This window comes from Poromitra crassiceps (assembly GCF_964638095.1).
Source record: "Poromitra crassiceps genome assembly, chromosome: 21".
Lineage (NCBI taxonomy): Eukaryota > Metazoa > Chordata > Actinopteri > Beryciformes > Melamphaidae > Poromitra > Poromitra crassiceps.
This window is the reverse complement of record NC_139638.1, coordinates 26,715,191-26,731,996: the sequence shown is the minus strand read 5'-3', so window position 1 is coordinate 26,731,996 and position 16,806 is coordinate 26,715,191. Positions and strand designations below refer to the sequence as shown.

The following is a 16,806-nucleotide window of genomic DNA, read 5'->3' as shown; positions in this document are numbered from 1 at the left end:
TGAAAACCTCAGATCTGCCCCAACCTTACTTATTTTTAAAAATAGACTAAAGACTTTTATGTTTACCGTCGCTTTTAACTGCTGACAGCTATTTCTCAATCACTATCATATGTGTGTCTAGTCATGTTTCTTATATAGTCTATTCCTCTATAAGTTTTTAGCTCTTTTTGCAACTGCTGCGCCTGTTGCTTAATGCACTTTTTATACCTTTTTTTTTTTTTAAGTTTTGCTTTTAAATGTCCATGTTATTCTCTTCTTCTATTCTTTTATTTTCCTGTCAACCATTTTATGTGAAGCACTTTGAATTCCCTCTGTGTATGAAATGTGCTATACAAATAAACTTGACTTGACTTGACTTGACTAAATCACGTTAGTGTTCTAGGGTTAAGGCAATCAGCCAGGCAATCAGCCTTAGGGCAATTAATCTGCCCTAATTTCCAAAATCCGGCTCCGTCAGGTTACCCACTCGGGTGCTCTTTACACCCCCTGAAAGTTTCAGCCAGATCGCACGTAAAACGGCATAGCTGTGGTCCGCCAAAATTCTGCTCACACGCACGCACGCACACACCACACACACACACACACACACACACACACACACACACACACACACACACACACACACACACACACACACGGACGGACACTTCTCTTATCAAAATCCTGTTGAGATGCAGGTGAATGTGTATTAGTTATTAGTGGCCGGGCCAGCGAAGCGGCAGCGCCACTTATTGTATTTGCCATTATTATTATTAGTGACCGGGCCAGCGAAGCGGCAGGGCCACTTATTGTATTTGCCATTATTATTAGTGGCCGGGCCAGCGAAGCGGCTAGGGCCACTCACTGCATGAAAAACCTGCTTTCCGGGCACGTAGATGACCACATAGTGCTCAATATGCTGACTATGTTTGTACTTTCTCCCCACTTTTCCAGTCCAGCAAAAACCGGTAACCATACCAGCTTTTCACACCCATGGGGGCAGGGGGCACTTAACACCTCTGATGGGGGTATTCAGAGGTTCATTCAAATGTAATGACTCCAATTATCAGTTTGGAGACAGCCAGGCTCATAGCCATTGGCTCAGGGCTGATCTATAGAACCAATCGGTTGATTGTATTTGTAGCTGTTTGTGTAGTTTTCATCCAATGAATGGCCAGGGGCGACATCTATTGGGACAGCCCCTGGACATGGGAAGGCATTCATTGGATGAAAACTACAAACAGCTACAAATACAATCAACCGATTGGTCCTATAGATCAGCCATGAGCCAATGACTATATAGGACAGTGAATCCCCCCGCCCCCCCTTATTATTAATAAAATGAATTTCATAATAATAAATTGTGTGTACATAAGCCTGTGGATGGATGGATGTGTTCAAGTTACGTGAAATTACATTAAATTAATTTATTTCATAGACCATTCACATTCTAAATCTAAAATAGGTCTTCTATTTTCATGTATTCAAGCTTGCTTTAAAAATGAGCCTGCCATAGCCTCTGAAAGACAGTAATATTGGTATTTTCCACACTGCAATATTGAGATCAATGTATTGGGAGAGAGGGAAAATATGGTAACGCTTTAGAATACAGCCCGCAAATAAGCATGTAGTTATAGTATAACTAAGGGGTGCAAGGAGTGTATAGTATAACTACGGGGTACAAGGAGTGAATTTAAACTTTAACTAGAGGGTAACAAGATCTGTAGTTATAGTATAACTACAGGGTACAAGGAGTGTAGTTATAGTATAACTATGGGGTACAAGGAGTGAATTTAGACTTTAACTAGAGCAGGGGTGCCCAAATTCTTTCCCATGAAGGGCCAAAACTCAATCTGGGTGGATAAACGTTGTAATAAACGTTGTGGAATTACATTAAAATGTATTGTGTTTTATAGAAAATTAACATTCTAAATCTAAAATAACATTTGAATATAATAATCTACTTTTTATCTGTTTGGTAATTGTAATAATTTGCAATTGGTTATATATATTAAAAAAAACATCTGCATTTGTGGGGAGCTTAAACATTTAATCAGTAAACACCCAGTTAAAAACAGTTGTATTTTCCACCTTTGTAATCAAGAGAGAAATTTGACTTAATTCACAATTTGAAAAATCCTCAAGGTACTTTGAAAATGTTCAGAGGGAGGGGAACTGGTTGGAATAGCGTGAACCTCCCACGTGTTATGTCCTACCAGTGAAGCTTCCCCTGTCAGGTGAAAAGAAGCGGCTGGCTAACTGCCCATGTCTCGGAGGAAGCATGGAGCCAGTTTCGGCTCTCCCCAGATCGGCAGAGGGTGGAGTAGCAACCAGGATAAATTAATTAATTAGCACCAATGGGGGATAAAAATGGGAGGGTGGGGAACATTTTTTTCCCCAAATCCGTGGCGGGCCAAAACAAACAGAGCGCGGGCCAAACTTGGCCCGCGGGCCCCAAATTGATCAGCACTGAACTAGAGGGTAACAAGATCTGTACTTATAGTATAACTACGGGGTACCACACTGTACTTACAGGGTAACTACGGGGTCGTGGGCTGTATTCTAAAGCAGGGGACCAATTCTGTACTTATAGGCTAACAACGGGGTACCACACTGTAGTTATAGTATAACTATGAGGTACAAGGAGTGTAGTTATAGTATAACTACAGGCAGGGCCGTAGCCAGGGATTTCGGGCCCCATGAAAGGATATCACATCGGGCCCACGGATGCCGCCGTCCGAAGGGCAGCGGCGGAAGATTTTGGCCATTTGGGGCCCCTGTCAGGCAAGGGCCCTTGGAATCGTCCACACTCCCCCCCCCCACCCCCCCCCCCTGTCTACGGCCCTGACTACAGGGTACAAGGACTGTAGTTATAGTATCACTACGGGGTACAAGGAGTGTAGTTATAGTATCACTACGGGGTACAAGGAGTGTAGTTATAGTATAACTACGGGGTACAAGGAGTGTAGTTATAGTATCACTATGAGGTACAAGGAGTGTAGTTATAGTATAACTACGGGGTACAAGGAGTGTAGTTATAGTATAACTACGGGGTACAAGGACTGTAGTTATAGTATAACTACGGGGTACAACGAGTGTAGTTATAGTATAACTACGGGGTACAAGGAGTGTAGTTATAGTATAACTACGGGGTACAAGGACTGTAGTTATAGTATAACTACGGGGTACAAGGAGTGTAGTTATAGTATAACTACGGGGTACAAGGAGTGTAGTTATAGTATAACTACGGGGTACAAGGACTGTAGTTATAGTATAACTACGGGGTACAAGGAGTGTAGTTATAGTATAACTACGGGGTACAAGGACTGTAGTATAGTATAACTACGGGGTACAAGGCCTGTAGTTATAGTATAACTACGGGGTACAAGGAGTGTAGTTATAGTATAACTATGAGGTACAAGGAGTGTAGTTATAGTATAACTACGGGGTACAAGGAGTGTAGTTATAGTATAACTACGGGGTACAAGGACTGTAGTTATAGTATAACTACGGGGTACAACGAGTGTAGTTATAGTATAACTACGGGGTACAAGGACAGTAGGTATAGTATAACTACGGGGTACAAGGACTGTAGTTATAGTATAACTACGGGGTACAAGGACAGTAGGTATAGTATAACTACGGGGTACAAGGACTGTAGTTATAGTATAACTATGGGGTACACGGAGTGTAGTTATAGTATACAGTAACTATGGGGTACAAGGACTGTAGTTATAGTATAACTACGGGGTACAAGGACTGTAGTTATAGTATAACCACGGGGTACAAGGAGTGTAGTTATAGTAGAACTACGGGGTACAAGGACTGTAGTTATAGTATAACTACGGGGTACAAGCACTGTAGTTATAGTATAACTACAGGGTACAAGGAGTGTATAAATTCACTCCTTGTACCCCATAGTTACACTATAACTACACTCCATAGTTATAGTTATATAGGTAGTTATATAACTATAGGTATATAACTACCTTGTGTAGGCCTACATGCAAATGTGAAGTAGGCTATTTAGACCTATATCTAAATACTGTTTGCACTACCCTACTGTTTGTTTTTTAATACAGCTGTTTTATTAAGAATGAGAAACTTTTGTTTTGCAACGCCCAAATAAAATTCTTGGATGATAATCTAGGAATAGGCTACGCGCGAAAGTGTTTGCTTGTGTTAATAATAATAATAATAATAATAATAATAATAATAATAATAATGTGGAAATGGTTGAAGCTAAAGCAATTGCAGTTATGTGATTGTTATATTTAAGTCCACTACCGACAGCCCCCCCCCCCCCCCCCAGTTCCTTATTTACATTTCAAGAAGTTGGCAACCCTACCAACAAGAGTATGCACTTGTCGATGGCAGCAAGGAAAGACTTGAGCAGCTAAACACGAGTTGACATGAGATTGGTCATATTCCAAAAAGTGCTCCCATGGTGCATGTGCATCGTCTCTAGTCTCTTCACGCTAGAAATGTGGATTTCTAGTTTATTTACTAGCTTCAACAGTTTGAATGTTAGCTGTTCAATAGTCTCTTAAATTACTTCCTGCTGGCTCTGGCTGACAAACTTGACTCGCTTCAAACGACTCCAACCACTACAAGAATTTTGTGAGGAAAGTGGGAGAGCATGTTAGTTTAAAAGCCACTGAATGGACCGAGAGGAGCTTCAGTCACTCCGGGTTTTGGCAACAAGGTTTAGAACAGCTGCTGCTCTGTAGATATTGGTTTATATCATTATTATGCCTCACAGAAATCTCCACATACTGTAGATACAAGGTAGTTTCAAGGTTGGTTATGACATTGTTTATTGAAGGTTTAAATCCTGTACTGTTGGTTCCTACAAAGGTACCAATATAACAGCATTTCAATAGAGTGCGGCAGGAATGACCCCTAAAACCCAGAAGTTAGCATCACCTGGCTCGTCTCCCTCATCTGGAAGTCGATGGGATTTTTGTATGGGGGTTTTGGTTAGATGCCTGAAATAAGTTCTGTGGTTAATTAAAGTTGATGAAACTGAGACCTTGTGTTCAACAAGATCATCTTCACAAATGAGGAGCACTTTTAGGACTTGAAGCGTTTTGTGGCCATCACAATTTTTGTGATCACACTTTCATTTTTTGAGCTTATAAGAATGCTTTTCTTGGTATTAGGTTAAAGATTTAAAATAATGTAACATTGGTATTAGTCTGCCATTTGACATTTGAATATTTTGAATATGTTAAGATGTTTTGTAAGCCTTCAGCTCATGCATTCTTATTGAACTGAGTAATGCGCTACAGTTTCTTTATTTCCACTATGAGTGAGGTTGATTAAAGAAGTGTAGAAGATACACTTTTCTCCTCTTTTACAGGAATTCATATCTTTAAAGGCTCACAATTTGAGACCTGTAACATTTGCAATCAGTGATTTTGGTCATGTCTAAACAGAATCTTTCACTCACAGCATCAGATTGTTCTTTCTAGTATTTACACTGCATTTAACAAGCTAAAGTTACATTACAGTGTCTTAGTACATCATGCAATGTGAATGTTTTGATTTTAATCATCATTTCAAGTGTTTATATAGTTTGTCCTGATAATCAGACTCAAGCATTACAATGCATTAGCCTTATCTTGGATGTTGGGTGGTGCCTCTTTCTCCACCGACATCATACACAGCTCTGATATCAAATAATCGACCTTGGATCAAAGTTTGACACACAAACTTACCGATGTGTTTGCTGTTCATGTTTGCTTGCTGGTGTGTAGTTCAGTTCAGGGGTGTAATCTGTTCAGGGGTGTAATCTGTTCAGGGGTGCAATCTGTTCAGGGGTGCAATCTGTTCAGGTCTGTAATCTGTTCAGGGGTGCAATCTGTTCAGGGGTGCAGACAGATCATATAGAATAGATGAATGCCAATGGCCCAATGAACAGCCTCCCCCCCCCCCCCACATCATCAACTAATGAAAGGTATGTTTGATGAACAGACTGAGTCATATATGAATTACTATTAATTAAGTAGGCTATGCCTATATCATAATGGATTAATTCATCATCAGCACCTAGTATTAATTAATACCGTAATTCATGTCTTAATTACCACTATCAACTTCCAGTCGCCTGCAACCGGGAAATCGAGTGAGTTTCTCCCGTTGCATAAGGAAGACAGGATGCGCTACCCACGCTCCTACTTCTCAGAGCGACATCTCAGGGGAACGGGGGAAACATACTCAACTTCGGGGGAAGAGAGTTCTCTTTGTTTGACCGGTGCCTAGCTGGCTGTAAAGAGAGGCATTCGGGGTGCAGCGGAGTCGCCTCTGACGGGTTGCATTAGCCTACTTCACACAAGACGGTAATGTTAGCAGAGTTTCTGACCAGGTGGTCAGATACTTGTACTACGGAGTGACAATAAAAATCTTGAATCTTGAAAATCCATTAGCAAGCAGCTAACGTTATCTGGTCAAAACCACATTACAGTAGCTACAAGCAGCAAGTTCCCTTCATGAACCGAAAACACAGTCCTGACTCTAGTTTCCCCCCGATGTCGGTCACATTGCTGCTGTCTGGCCAGACGGGCTTCATTAGATAAATATTTATTTATTTATTTAGTTTGGACTTTTTCTGGAGTCTGTGTTGTTGTTTCCTTTTGCTAGCAGCTAGCGACGAACATAACGTTAGCCATTTCCTGTTAGCCGTCTAGGACAAGAGGCAGGCTCGTGAACGCGCAGATGTCACATCCTCTAGCTGTGGCGGGAAATGCTAACCCCTTCGAAACTGCGGTATTTCCATGTATCTGAACGGCTGGTCGGAGAGAAACGCCCCTGGTCGCCATTTTTAAGTTACGTCAAGGCACATTCACTCATTGCCAATAAAAAACACTTTGTGCACATTTATTTCTCGCCAGAACCAACGGAATGGGCCTTTAAAACATAGGCCACAACAGTAGGCTAATGATTATGCACAGCACACGTGAGAAAATCAAACGGCACGAAAAGAGTGCAATAGATGCAGTACACAGCAATTAGGCTATATTTCCACATAAGAGGGGCTACCCCAAAATGCCCGGGTTAACTTACGCACAGCAAACTGGTGTAGAGACTGACTCCCCCCATAGGTAAATTGGCCACCCACCAAGACCCCCCGGATGATGGATCATCTATGTATGTGAACAAATAAACAAATAAACAAAACAAATAAACATGAACAAGAACATGAAGGAATGCGTGACCGTCGTAAATTTGTTGGGCGTGGTTATTCGCTACCTTCGTAGGGCGCCCACCGTGTGCCTGATTTTTAGGCCAGTGCGTGCTTGCACTAGCACTGGCCTCTATGATCCCCTCTGTTGCCGACACATTATGCACGACTCTACACAGGTATTTGCAATGCGGTCACACATCAGCAGAGCCCCAGCCACTAGGGGGCCCCCTACGGCAGCCAAAATGTAGTCCATAGAAATGACCGCAACCCCCTCCCCTTATACAACCAATGGACAATTTGCAATGACATGACATCACAGTAGGAAACCTCCCTTGTGGGGCCCCATCTCATCTACCTTGCCTTACATAATGTGCCCACCGGGAACACCGTCTTTTTTTGTTTTCCCAAATAGCCTAAAGAAACTGCTCTGTGTCTGTTTAGAGAGCTGCTGTCTGTCTCTGTGGCTGCACCTACAGAGTGGAGTCACAGCAGCAGGCAGTAAGGTATTTTTGTTTTTGTTTTTCAGTATCTTGCATCAGCTGCCAGGCCGCTGCTGAAGCGCGTGCTGTGGGACATGCTGACGTGCAGAGGACGGAGCAAAACCGCGGCGCACACGGAACGCTGCACAGAGGTGGGTTCGCCGCGCGGTCGAGTGTGGCTATGAGGTTTTTGAACTCTGGCTTTTCAACAGTCTTGAAAGACACAAATCCTTTGCAGAGATACTTTGTCACAGCATCAGTGCAAGTGTTCCACCTCGGTATGTGTCTCTCCTCTCTGGTGGGATTTAGCTGCGGGCCCTCTTTGCAGCCTCGCTCTTGTGGTGCACTTGAAGGTGAGTTCGATGTGTTTCCCCCCGATGCTGCCACGGCCAAAACATCCATTCTTAGGCTACATTAAGCCAGACAAGGTGAATATGCTGGTTTTCCTAGCAAAGAATATGTATATACCGTATTTCCGCTAATATAGGACGGGGCCTTTGTTTACTGAGCCGCAGAGAGCCCCCGTCCTATATTAGAGCAGAGGCCTGTATTCGAGTGAGGCCTTTATTTCTTAATATTAAACTCTCATGGACATACTCCTTTATTTTTATGACTTTTATTGCAAAATATTGCATAAAACCAAACGCAAATAAATATTGGTGGTCACTCACTCACTCAGTATCCTCCTCCTCCTCATCTAGTATGTCGGTATCCTCCGCGTCCTCATCATTCAGAACAACAAGTTCATTGTTGACCAGTTCCTCTTCATCTTCCTCATATCGGCTGCCTGTCTGTTCTCCTGGTCCCGCTAACGCAGCTGGGCGAGAGCCTCCCGTCCAGCGGCGCAGGGCTGTACCTGCTTGAAGCAGTGGATGAGGTTGTCTTGACTCCCGTCAGTTTTCACAGACTGTCCACAAACTTGGAAGGACTTTTTGATCAGATCCTTGTCCAGCTTGTCCCAGGCGGCGATCACCCAGTCCACAAGCAGGCGTCGAGCAGGCGCTTTTAGGTTTCCACCTCCAGCTGTGTACTGCTTACCAGTATCTGCGTCCCCAGCTATCCACTCGTCGTAGGCATCGTGCAGGCTCTGCTTGAAGGGCTGATTCCACATCACACTGTACCAAATGTTCCGCTGCATATTGCACAACGCTGTCTTTAAACTTAACGTCAAACTTTCGTCTGGTTCGTTTGGTCTCTGCGTTACGTCCGGTTACGTCACACGTCACACGGTAGATGCGTTGTGTTTTACAGTACCGTATTCACCGTAGTTTTTGCTCCTTCGTTTTTTGTTTTTTTTTGACCCGGCCTGTATTGAGGGAGGGGACTTTATTTGTCCGCGCAGGCCGTGCCCCCGTCCTATATTAGAGCGAGGCCTGTAATTGAATAGGGGCCACTATTAGCGGAAATACGGTAGCTATACTTTTAAAGCAGTGTCGGCCGCCGGGCTGTGTCGGCTTAGCTGTTGCCAAATTGGCATTTTATTTCATTTTTGGGGCCGGTTGTGCATGCACAGCCAGGACCCCTACATTCGACTCTGTCGCCGATTTGCATATTTGAGCACCGATTCAGGTTCTAAATGTCTTTCCACACTCCCAGCATGCATTTCGGCATAAGCAGAGGCACAGAAGCAGAGAAGACGCCATAAGCTCCGGAAAGTTTTTTACAATTTAAAGTTTTATTTCATCACTAAATTAATTTCTGATGACTTTTGATGCCTACAAGCAGGGTAGTAGGTTTCAATAAGTGCCACTTTACGAACATTTATGGCGAAAAATGGCAAAAAGTTCCAGAGCACAATTGGCTGCATCTACATCAGCTGTGTTGCTGCGCGCATAGCGTACTGACGGTCATCTGTCTATCTGTCTGCACGCGCGCGCACACACACACACACACACACACACACACACACACACACACACACACACACACACACAGCAGCGCCGCAGCAGGCAGAGGAGAGGTTTCTACACACCGCCGACGAGACTAATCTCTGCTCTGCCACTTCGTGCACAGCGCTTCTGTCTCCCTCCCACCATGTGCTGTGTTCGTTCTCTCTCTCTCTCTCTCTCTCTCTCTCTCTCTCTTCTCTCTCTCTCTCTCTCTCTCTCTCTCTCTCTCTAGTCCAGAGAGAGAGAGAGAGAGAGAGAGAGAGAGAGAGAGAGAGAGAGAGAGAGAGAGCTCTGTGTCACTTCCTGAAAGTCTTCGCTCTTAAATGTTTATATACTTGGCCAATACGTATCTATCATACAAACAAAGCAAGCTGCCAAACGGTAATGTCTTCATTTAATTAATGTAGAACGCAAAACATCGTTGTTTTCATGTGTGTAAGCTATGGATGCATGTTGTGTGATTGGAAACTGTGTGCACTGTGTACAGTTTGCATAGACTGAAGGTGCGTACTTGTGCGTACATAATGTATGTTTTCTAAAGGTGTACTAACTCACTGTAAAACATGGAATGTACAATTTGTCAGAAATTGATTAAAAAAGAATTAGGCCTAATTATTCAAATCTAAAGTAACCGTAGTTATTGTAGAACCTAAATGGTTTCATAATTGGGAAAATAGGTCCAGATAAATAATTCTGTTTTGGATTGCGGTGCGTGGGACCCTTACATCATGTCACAGCTTGCTTTTCAGTTTGAGTGTGGAAGAGGCTGTCTGACAGAAAGAAAAAGCAAAAATAATAATTGGGGAAAAAATAAAACGGAATTTAGAAATAAATCTAAAGGATCTCATTGCTGTGTTTTGTCTGTGTATAAATAGTTGGTGGTACAGGACATCGCCATGCAGTGCAGAAATGGAAATTTTACCATGCACCGGCCCTATGCCAGGTTTCGACCTGGCCTTGTTTATTGGCTATAGCCTATATTTTTTCTCTCATTTTGAAAGCCTGCCGCCAAAGTGCAATTTATTTTTATTTTTATAAGCTATATATATTATCTCTCATTTTGAAACCCTGCATGTAGCAGCTATAGCCTATGACTTTGGCCTTAAGAAAGTGGCGAGGCCGCACCTCAGCGGCGAGGCCGATGCACCTCCTTCCCTCGATATTATTATTATTATTATTATTATTATTATTATTATTATTATTATTATTATTATTATTATTATTATTATTACCTTTATTATTATTATTATTATTATTATTGATATTATTATATTATTATTCTATTTTTTTTATAAGCTATATATATTAGCTCTCATTTTGAAACCCTGCATGTAGCAGCTAGCCTATGACTTTGGCCTGAGGCCGCACCTCGTTCCCTCGATATTGTTATTATTATTATTATTATTATTATTATTGTAGTTGTTGTTGTTGTTGTTGTTGTTATTATTATTAGTATTATTATTATTATTATTATTATTATTATTATTATTGGTATTATTATTATTATTATTATTATCATAATTATTATTATTATTGTTATTATAGTTATTGTAATTTCTCCATTTAAAACTTATTAAGTAGGCTATAATAGGCATTATTCATAAATCAGTGTAGGCTAAATAAATGTTCACTAGGCTACTATATTAACATGTCTTTGCAATTATTTTTATTTTTATTTGCCGTTTAATGCACATGGTGACACAAACAGAAGGGACGAAAAAAGATAGGTTATTGAGATTTGTTTTTTGTTTTTTTTGCTGGTGTAACCGTAATACCGGTGACGTCATTATTTTGTCATATCAGTTCGATCAACATCCACCCCCGCCAGCGAGACAGCAACACCTGTGCCTGTCCATCATGACACGTCACACCCTACATGTAGGCTACCTCAAGCAGCAGTATCAAGATTCAAGATTCAAGATTCAAGATTTTTATTGTCACTCCATGGTACAAGTATCACGTGTGAAATTCTTGTGCTGTGGACTCCGTTTACGACATAGTACAAATAGGCAACAAGCAATGAGCAATAGGCAATAAGAAATAGGCATCAATAAGCAATACTAAGCAGCAATAGGCAATGCGGCAGAATAGCGATAAGACAAGTCAGTGGCATATTCATTGCACATAGGTGCACGTCATGTGCATACGTTAGACGTGTTCGGACATTTTACTTCGACGTATTTGACATACAGTGCAAGTAGCATGTACCTTATTAAACATACAATTAAACATTAGGCATTGTGCATACGTTAGACGTGTTCAGACATTTTAAATTCGACGTAATTGACATACAGGTGCAAATAGCATGTACCTTGTTAGACATACAATTAAACATTAGGCATACATAATGGTAGCAGTTGCAGTACGGTACGGTACGACTACTACACTATTTGTGTATCACCACCACGACAACAATAACGCCGCACCCCACCTCCTGCCTAGGAAGATACACCCACGAGGCAGATGATCGAGCGCCCTTTCCGAGTGCTGATGCTGATACCTGTGAGTTAAATAAATATCACTTTCATTGATAACATATAATAATGATGATGATAGTGAGAATATTATTAGCAATTTTCTAAAACAGAATTAGAAAGTGCTGTAGGCTACATACACAATCATATGCCATGCCCATACCCCTTTAACGTCAGCAAGGACATTTTAAGCCTGGTTTACAGATCACTCATTGAATCCATTCTCACCTTCAATAACACATCCTGGTACAACTCCCTCACTGTCAAATACAAAACCAAACTCTCCCGTACAGCCAATCTGACAAGCAAAATCATCGGTTCACCCCAAACTCCCCTGTCTGAAATATACAACCAGTCATTAATCAGGAAAGCCACACAAATCACACAGGACCCCTCTCACCCCCTCCTCCCTCCACCAATCATTTCAGCTACTTCCATCGGGCCGCCGTTACAGAATTCCACTGGCCCGGAAAAACACATACAAAAAATCATTCATCCCATCTGCAACCACCGCCCTGAAAAATAGGAACCACATTGTTTTTAAACCACGACATTTTAGCTTATTAAACCATGGAACAGAGAAAGTGGAAGCAAGCAAGCTCAAAGTCAAAATAGTGATCAATAGTGGAAAAAAAGTTAATTTCAAATGTGTATGGCTGGTACAATTTCAAATCGGCCAGCCTCTTTGGCCGCACGACGAAAAAAAGTTAATTTCCAACACGGACAGGAATGCCCCACTACAGCTAAAGCTGGGGATTGGCAAGGACCTCATGGGTATACATGGGTGACGATACCATGCATCGGCCCTATGCCAGGTTTCGACCTGGCCTTGTTTTTCTCACAGCGCGACCTCCGCACGGCTTCTCTCCAAACATGGCCGCTTTCAAGCCACTGAGCCCTGAACACTGAGCTGTGTTTCCCCCCACATTTCTTGACCCAAGTGGTAGGCTATAAACTTTGATTTGCAACTGTTCATTTTTAGTCATTTCACCAAGTAAATGTGTTGTGTTGAGAGCATTATTGAGAGAGATTAAAAGCAGCACAGAGTAGGCAATCAGGGCTGAGAACTAAAATGGCTTTCAGTAAAAACAAGTTTGGTGATTCATTCATGTGGTTAGCTCCAGCCGGTCCCCCGACACGCTGCACACCGCCTCGTTCAGCTGGTTCTGCTTGTGGGCTATCGGCATTGCGGACTGTCGGCACTGCGCTCTGGTAACGCTAAAGTTCCGGTTGCAGGGAGCTGGATGTCGATAGTGGTAATTAACACATGAATTATGGTATTAATTAATACTAGGTGCTGATGAGGAATTAATCCATGATGATATAGGCATAGCCTACTTAATTAATAGTAATTCATATATGGCTCAGTCTGTTCATCAAACATACCTTTCATTAGTTGATAATAATTAATTGATGCAGTCAGCATCAATTAATGGCTTAATTCATCATGAGTTAAGCATCAATTCATGCACATGTGCACCAGTAGGCTATTGTAAAGTGTTACCGGTATATGTTTGGCATTGTAAAGATTATACATTGCTAATAGATATAGAAAATATATTCTATAATATAGTCGAATAGAGGTTAAAGGAACATTTTGGGAGATTCATCTATTTAAGTCTGTGAAAGAGCTGCTGCACACCTTAAAAACTTTAAATCAGGTGCGTAGGATGGAACAATAAACTAGGAGTGGAGAAAATCCCGCAAAACACTGACCTTACTGGTAAACTCTTTATTAGAAGACAATCGGGAAACAACGTTTCGGTGCTAGACCTTCATCAGGTTTTAAAAAGATTTGTCTATTTGCCATATTCAGGAGAAGATAGATGCCCTTCTCTTCTCTGTGCGTGGAGTAGAAAAATAGTGACTAGCAAAAGTGACTATAGTGACTAGAAAAGTAGTGCTAGCCTACCCCCGTTAAACATATTAAACAAAAATATAAAAAGACAACCGAAAAAAACAGAAAATGCTTCTATACTGCTTACCAGGAGCCGGATTCACAAAACCTTCTTAAGAAAAGAAATCTTCTCAAGTGCCATTTCTTTCTTAACTTTAGTCTTAAGAAAAAAGATAGGAAAAATGGCTATTCTCAAAAACAGTTCTTATGTATTTTCTTAACTTTCTTCTTATGTTTCTTCCTAAGAAAAAACTTATGAAGAAAATATATTCTTGAAATGAAACTTCTCAAATGTGTTCTTGATTTTTTTCTTAACTTTAAGACAGCCCTTCCCCTGTCTTAAAATTCATACAGTGAAAAGTTAAGCCTCTAATATCATATTTAAACACATTTTAGACAAGTAGGTTCTAGTTCAAAGTCTACACAGGTTCCCCTACACCTAACATTAATTTATTGTACATCTTTATTTGGTGTTGGGTCACTCTGCCTGTTCTATTTGTTTTATGTAAACTTGGGCTAAAACATTGTGCATGTTGTTTACAATAGTCAGAAATGCATGTATGTAGCATTTACTACATCCTTGGATCCTTGGATCTGTTTAAGCAATTGTCTTTGCTAGCAATAAGCTAGCAAAGACAATTAGCTAGAGCACATGTGTCAAACTCAAGGCCCGGGGGCCAGATCCGGCCCGGCACCTCATTTTATGTGGCCCGCGAGAGCAAGGAAAGAATACAATTTGTGCAATGCAATTCTTCGCAATATGGCTTAAAATAGCTATTGTTAAATGGAATAATAGTTGTAGGCTACTAGCTATCTGTTTGCCATTGTTTTCCCTATACTTCTACTTTCAGAGCTAGTTATTAAGTATTAGGTTATTACTAAAAAATAATAACCAAATCAGAGGCAATTATGAAATATTATAACACGTAGGCTAGATACATTTATATCGTGTTACATTTACATCCGGCCCTTTGAGGGCAACCATAATGCTGATGTGGCCCGGGGTGAAATTGAGTTTGACACCCCTGAGCTAGAGGCTTATTTACAACAGACATGACAGACAACAACAAACACCAGCCAATGTTTAAATCTTTGCCCTATAGTTGTCCTACTGTACCTGTAAATAGGTTTTGTAGATGGAAGCACTTTGGGTTGCCTCCTATAGCCTCATCTCCTAGCCTCAATGGCAGTATGCCTCAAGTTTATTAAGTTAGACCCTATCTTAAGAAGTTCTTAAGTAGGAAAATGTAAGCAGTTCGTAAGAAATTAGACTGTTCCTAAGAAAATATTGAGGAATTGCACTTAAGAGCCTTCTTAGGAACTTCCTAAAGTTTCCTCTTATGTAATTTCTTAAGATCTATCTTAAGAACACATGCCGTCTCCACAAGCCCTGAGATACCAAGTTGACTTGAAAAGATGTGATTTACAGCCTGTTCTTAGCTGAGATCTTCACTGTAGCCAGGTGCTGCACGATAGTGGCCGGTGCATACTGTAATCCAAAAAGGTTCATAGTGTCTATACTTTACTTAGATCGTTAGGTTTTCTTCTATATCAGACACAGGTTTGTGTTCCTACCTGACATGTTTCGACGGCAATGCTTCCGTCTTCATCAGATGGAAGCATTGCCGTCGAAACATGTCAGGTAGGAACACAAACCTGTGTCTGATATAGAAGAAAACCTAACGATCTAGGTGCATACTGTAGTCTGCTACTTTTCTACTACACACACAGAAGAGAAGAGAAGGGCATCTATCTTCTAGTCTTACTATCGGGAATATGGCAAATACTAATCTAATAATAATCCCCAAAAATGTTGGTGTGTTCCTTGCAATACAGCATTACAAATAAAATATGTCCATGTACATTGAAAGCACATTTTTATTTATTGCACTTTAAACGCGTAAAACTATATGAAGTTAGACACATTTATTTGCTACAAGATAAAAAAAGAGAGGTAGCTGTCCAATGTGGTTGCAGGAAGTTCCCCAGGTGTTGAAGGCAGCAAAGGCCTATGCCAGGTTTCAACCTGGCCTTGTTTTTATTAAAAACTTCATTATATACTTGATCTGTGTGCTCCAGTACCTTTTGGATTACATCCAAATATCTATATCGTAAGTCTGCCTTTTCTGAGAAGCACCAGACCAGCCTACTGGGCTGCAGAGGCTGAGGCGCGCCTACACCCTGCTGCTGCATAAGAAAAGGATGTGTACTTACCCTCTTGTTCTTTTCTACAATGTGAAATGGCCCTGTTAAACAGAGGATATATCCTGTCAAAACACTTTCACTTTTGATGACTGCATTGGTATCACGGGCGTTACCTTTCTGATTTTTTGCTGTTCATCTGTCATTAACGTGATGAATTAGGTAATTAATTCTGAACAATGCTGTTCATGCTACATACCAAATTAATCGGCTGAATCTTGCGCATTGAACCATGTCTTCCTTTTTCGGATCAGATCAACACAGCGGAAGTTATAGCCGTCTTTGTACAAAGACAAAGACAACATTTCAGATTATTTGGCTTTTTCAAATGGCTTTTTGGAAATCCGCCTAGGTATCTCCCTACAAAAACCACTGCCAAATACTCATGTTTTGGTATTTTTTCATCTTCTTTGAGTTGGGATGTGTTAAGGCCTGTGGCTATGTCTCCATTGGGTTTGTAGCCATAAATACAACAACCACAGGTAACTGTTTACACAAGTGTTTTTTATTCTAGGCGAGAATCAACCACTGTGTTTGAGCTGGTGTTACTCAGGGTCAGTAACACATAGGGCTCTATTTTCCCACAGGCCTTACGCCGGCATTCCACTGGTTGCATTGCGTTGCGTTGCGGCTGAGCTCCGGTTTTGCTCCGTGCTCTGTGCTGCGGCAACACTCACTGGCTGCGTGTAGAGCACGTCAC

At 41.3% G+C, this 16,806-nt stretch overlaps 1 protein-coding gene across 1 annotated transcript in view; it reads right to left on the bottom strand.

Moving 5' to 3' along the window:
* Window positions 1-16,131, bottom strand: part of LOC310795362 (GTPase IMAP family member 8-like) — a gene marked incomplete at its 3' end in the record, with an annotated part of 49,932 nt that extends 33,801 nt beyond the window's left edge. The window contains exons 1-2 of the mRNA XM_083657396.1: window positions 16,119-16,131; window positions 5,700-5,842 (exon numbers count right to left, since the gene is read on the bottom strand). Coding sequence (XP_083513522.1) covers window positions 5,700-5,718 — 19 coding nt within the window. The 5' untranslated portion in view covers window positions 5,719-5,842; window positions 16,119-16,131. The remainder of the gene's footprint in view (window positions 1-5,699; window positions 5,843-16,118) is intronic.
* Window positions 16,132-16,806: the final 675 nt, after the last annotated feature.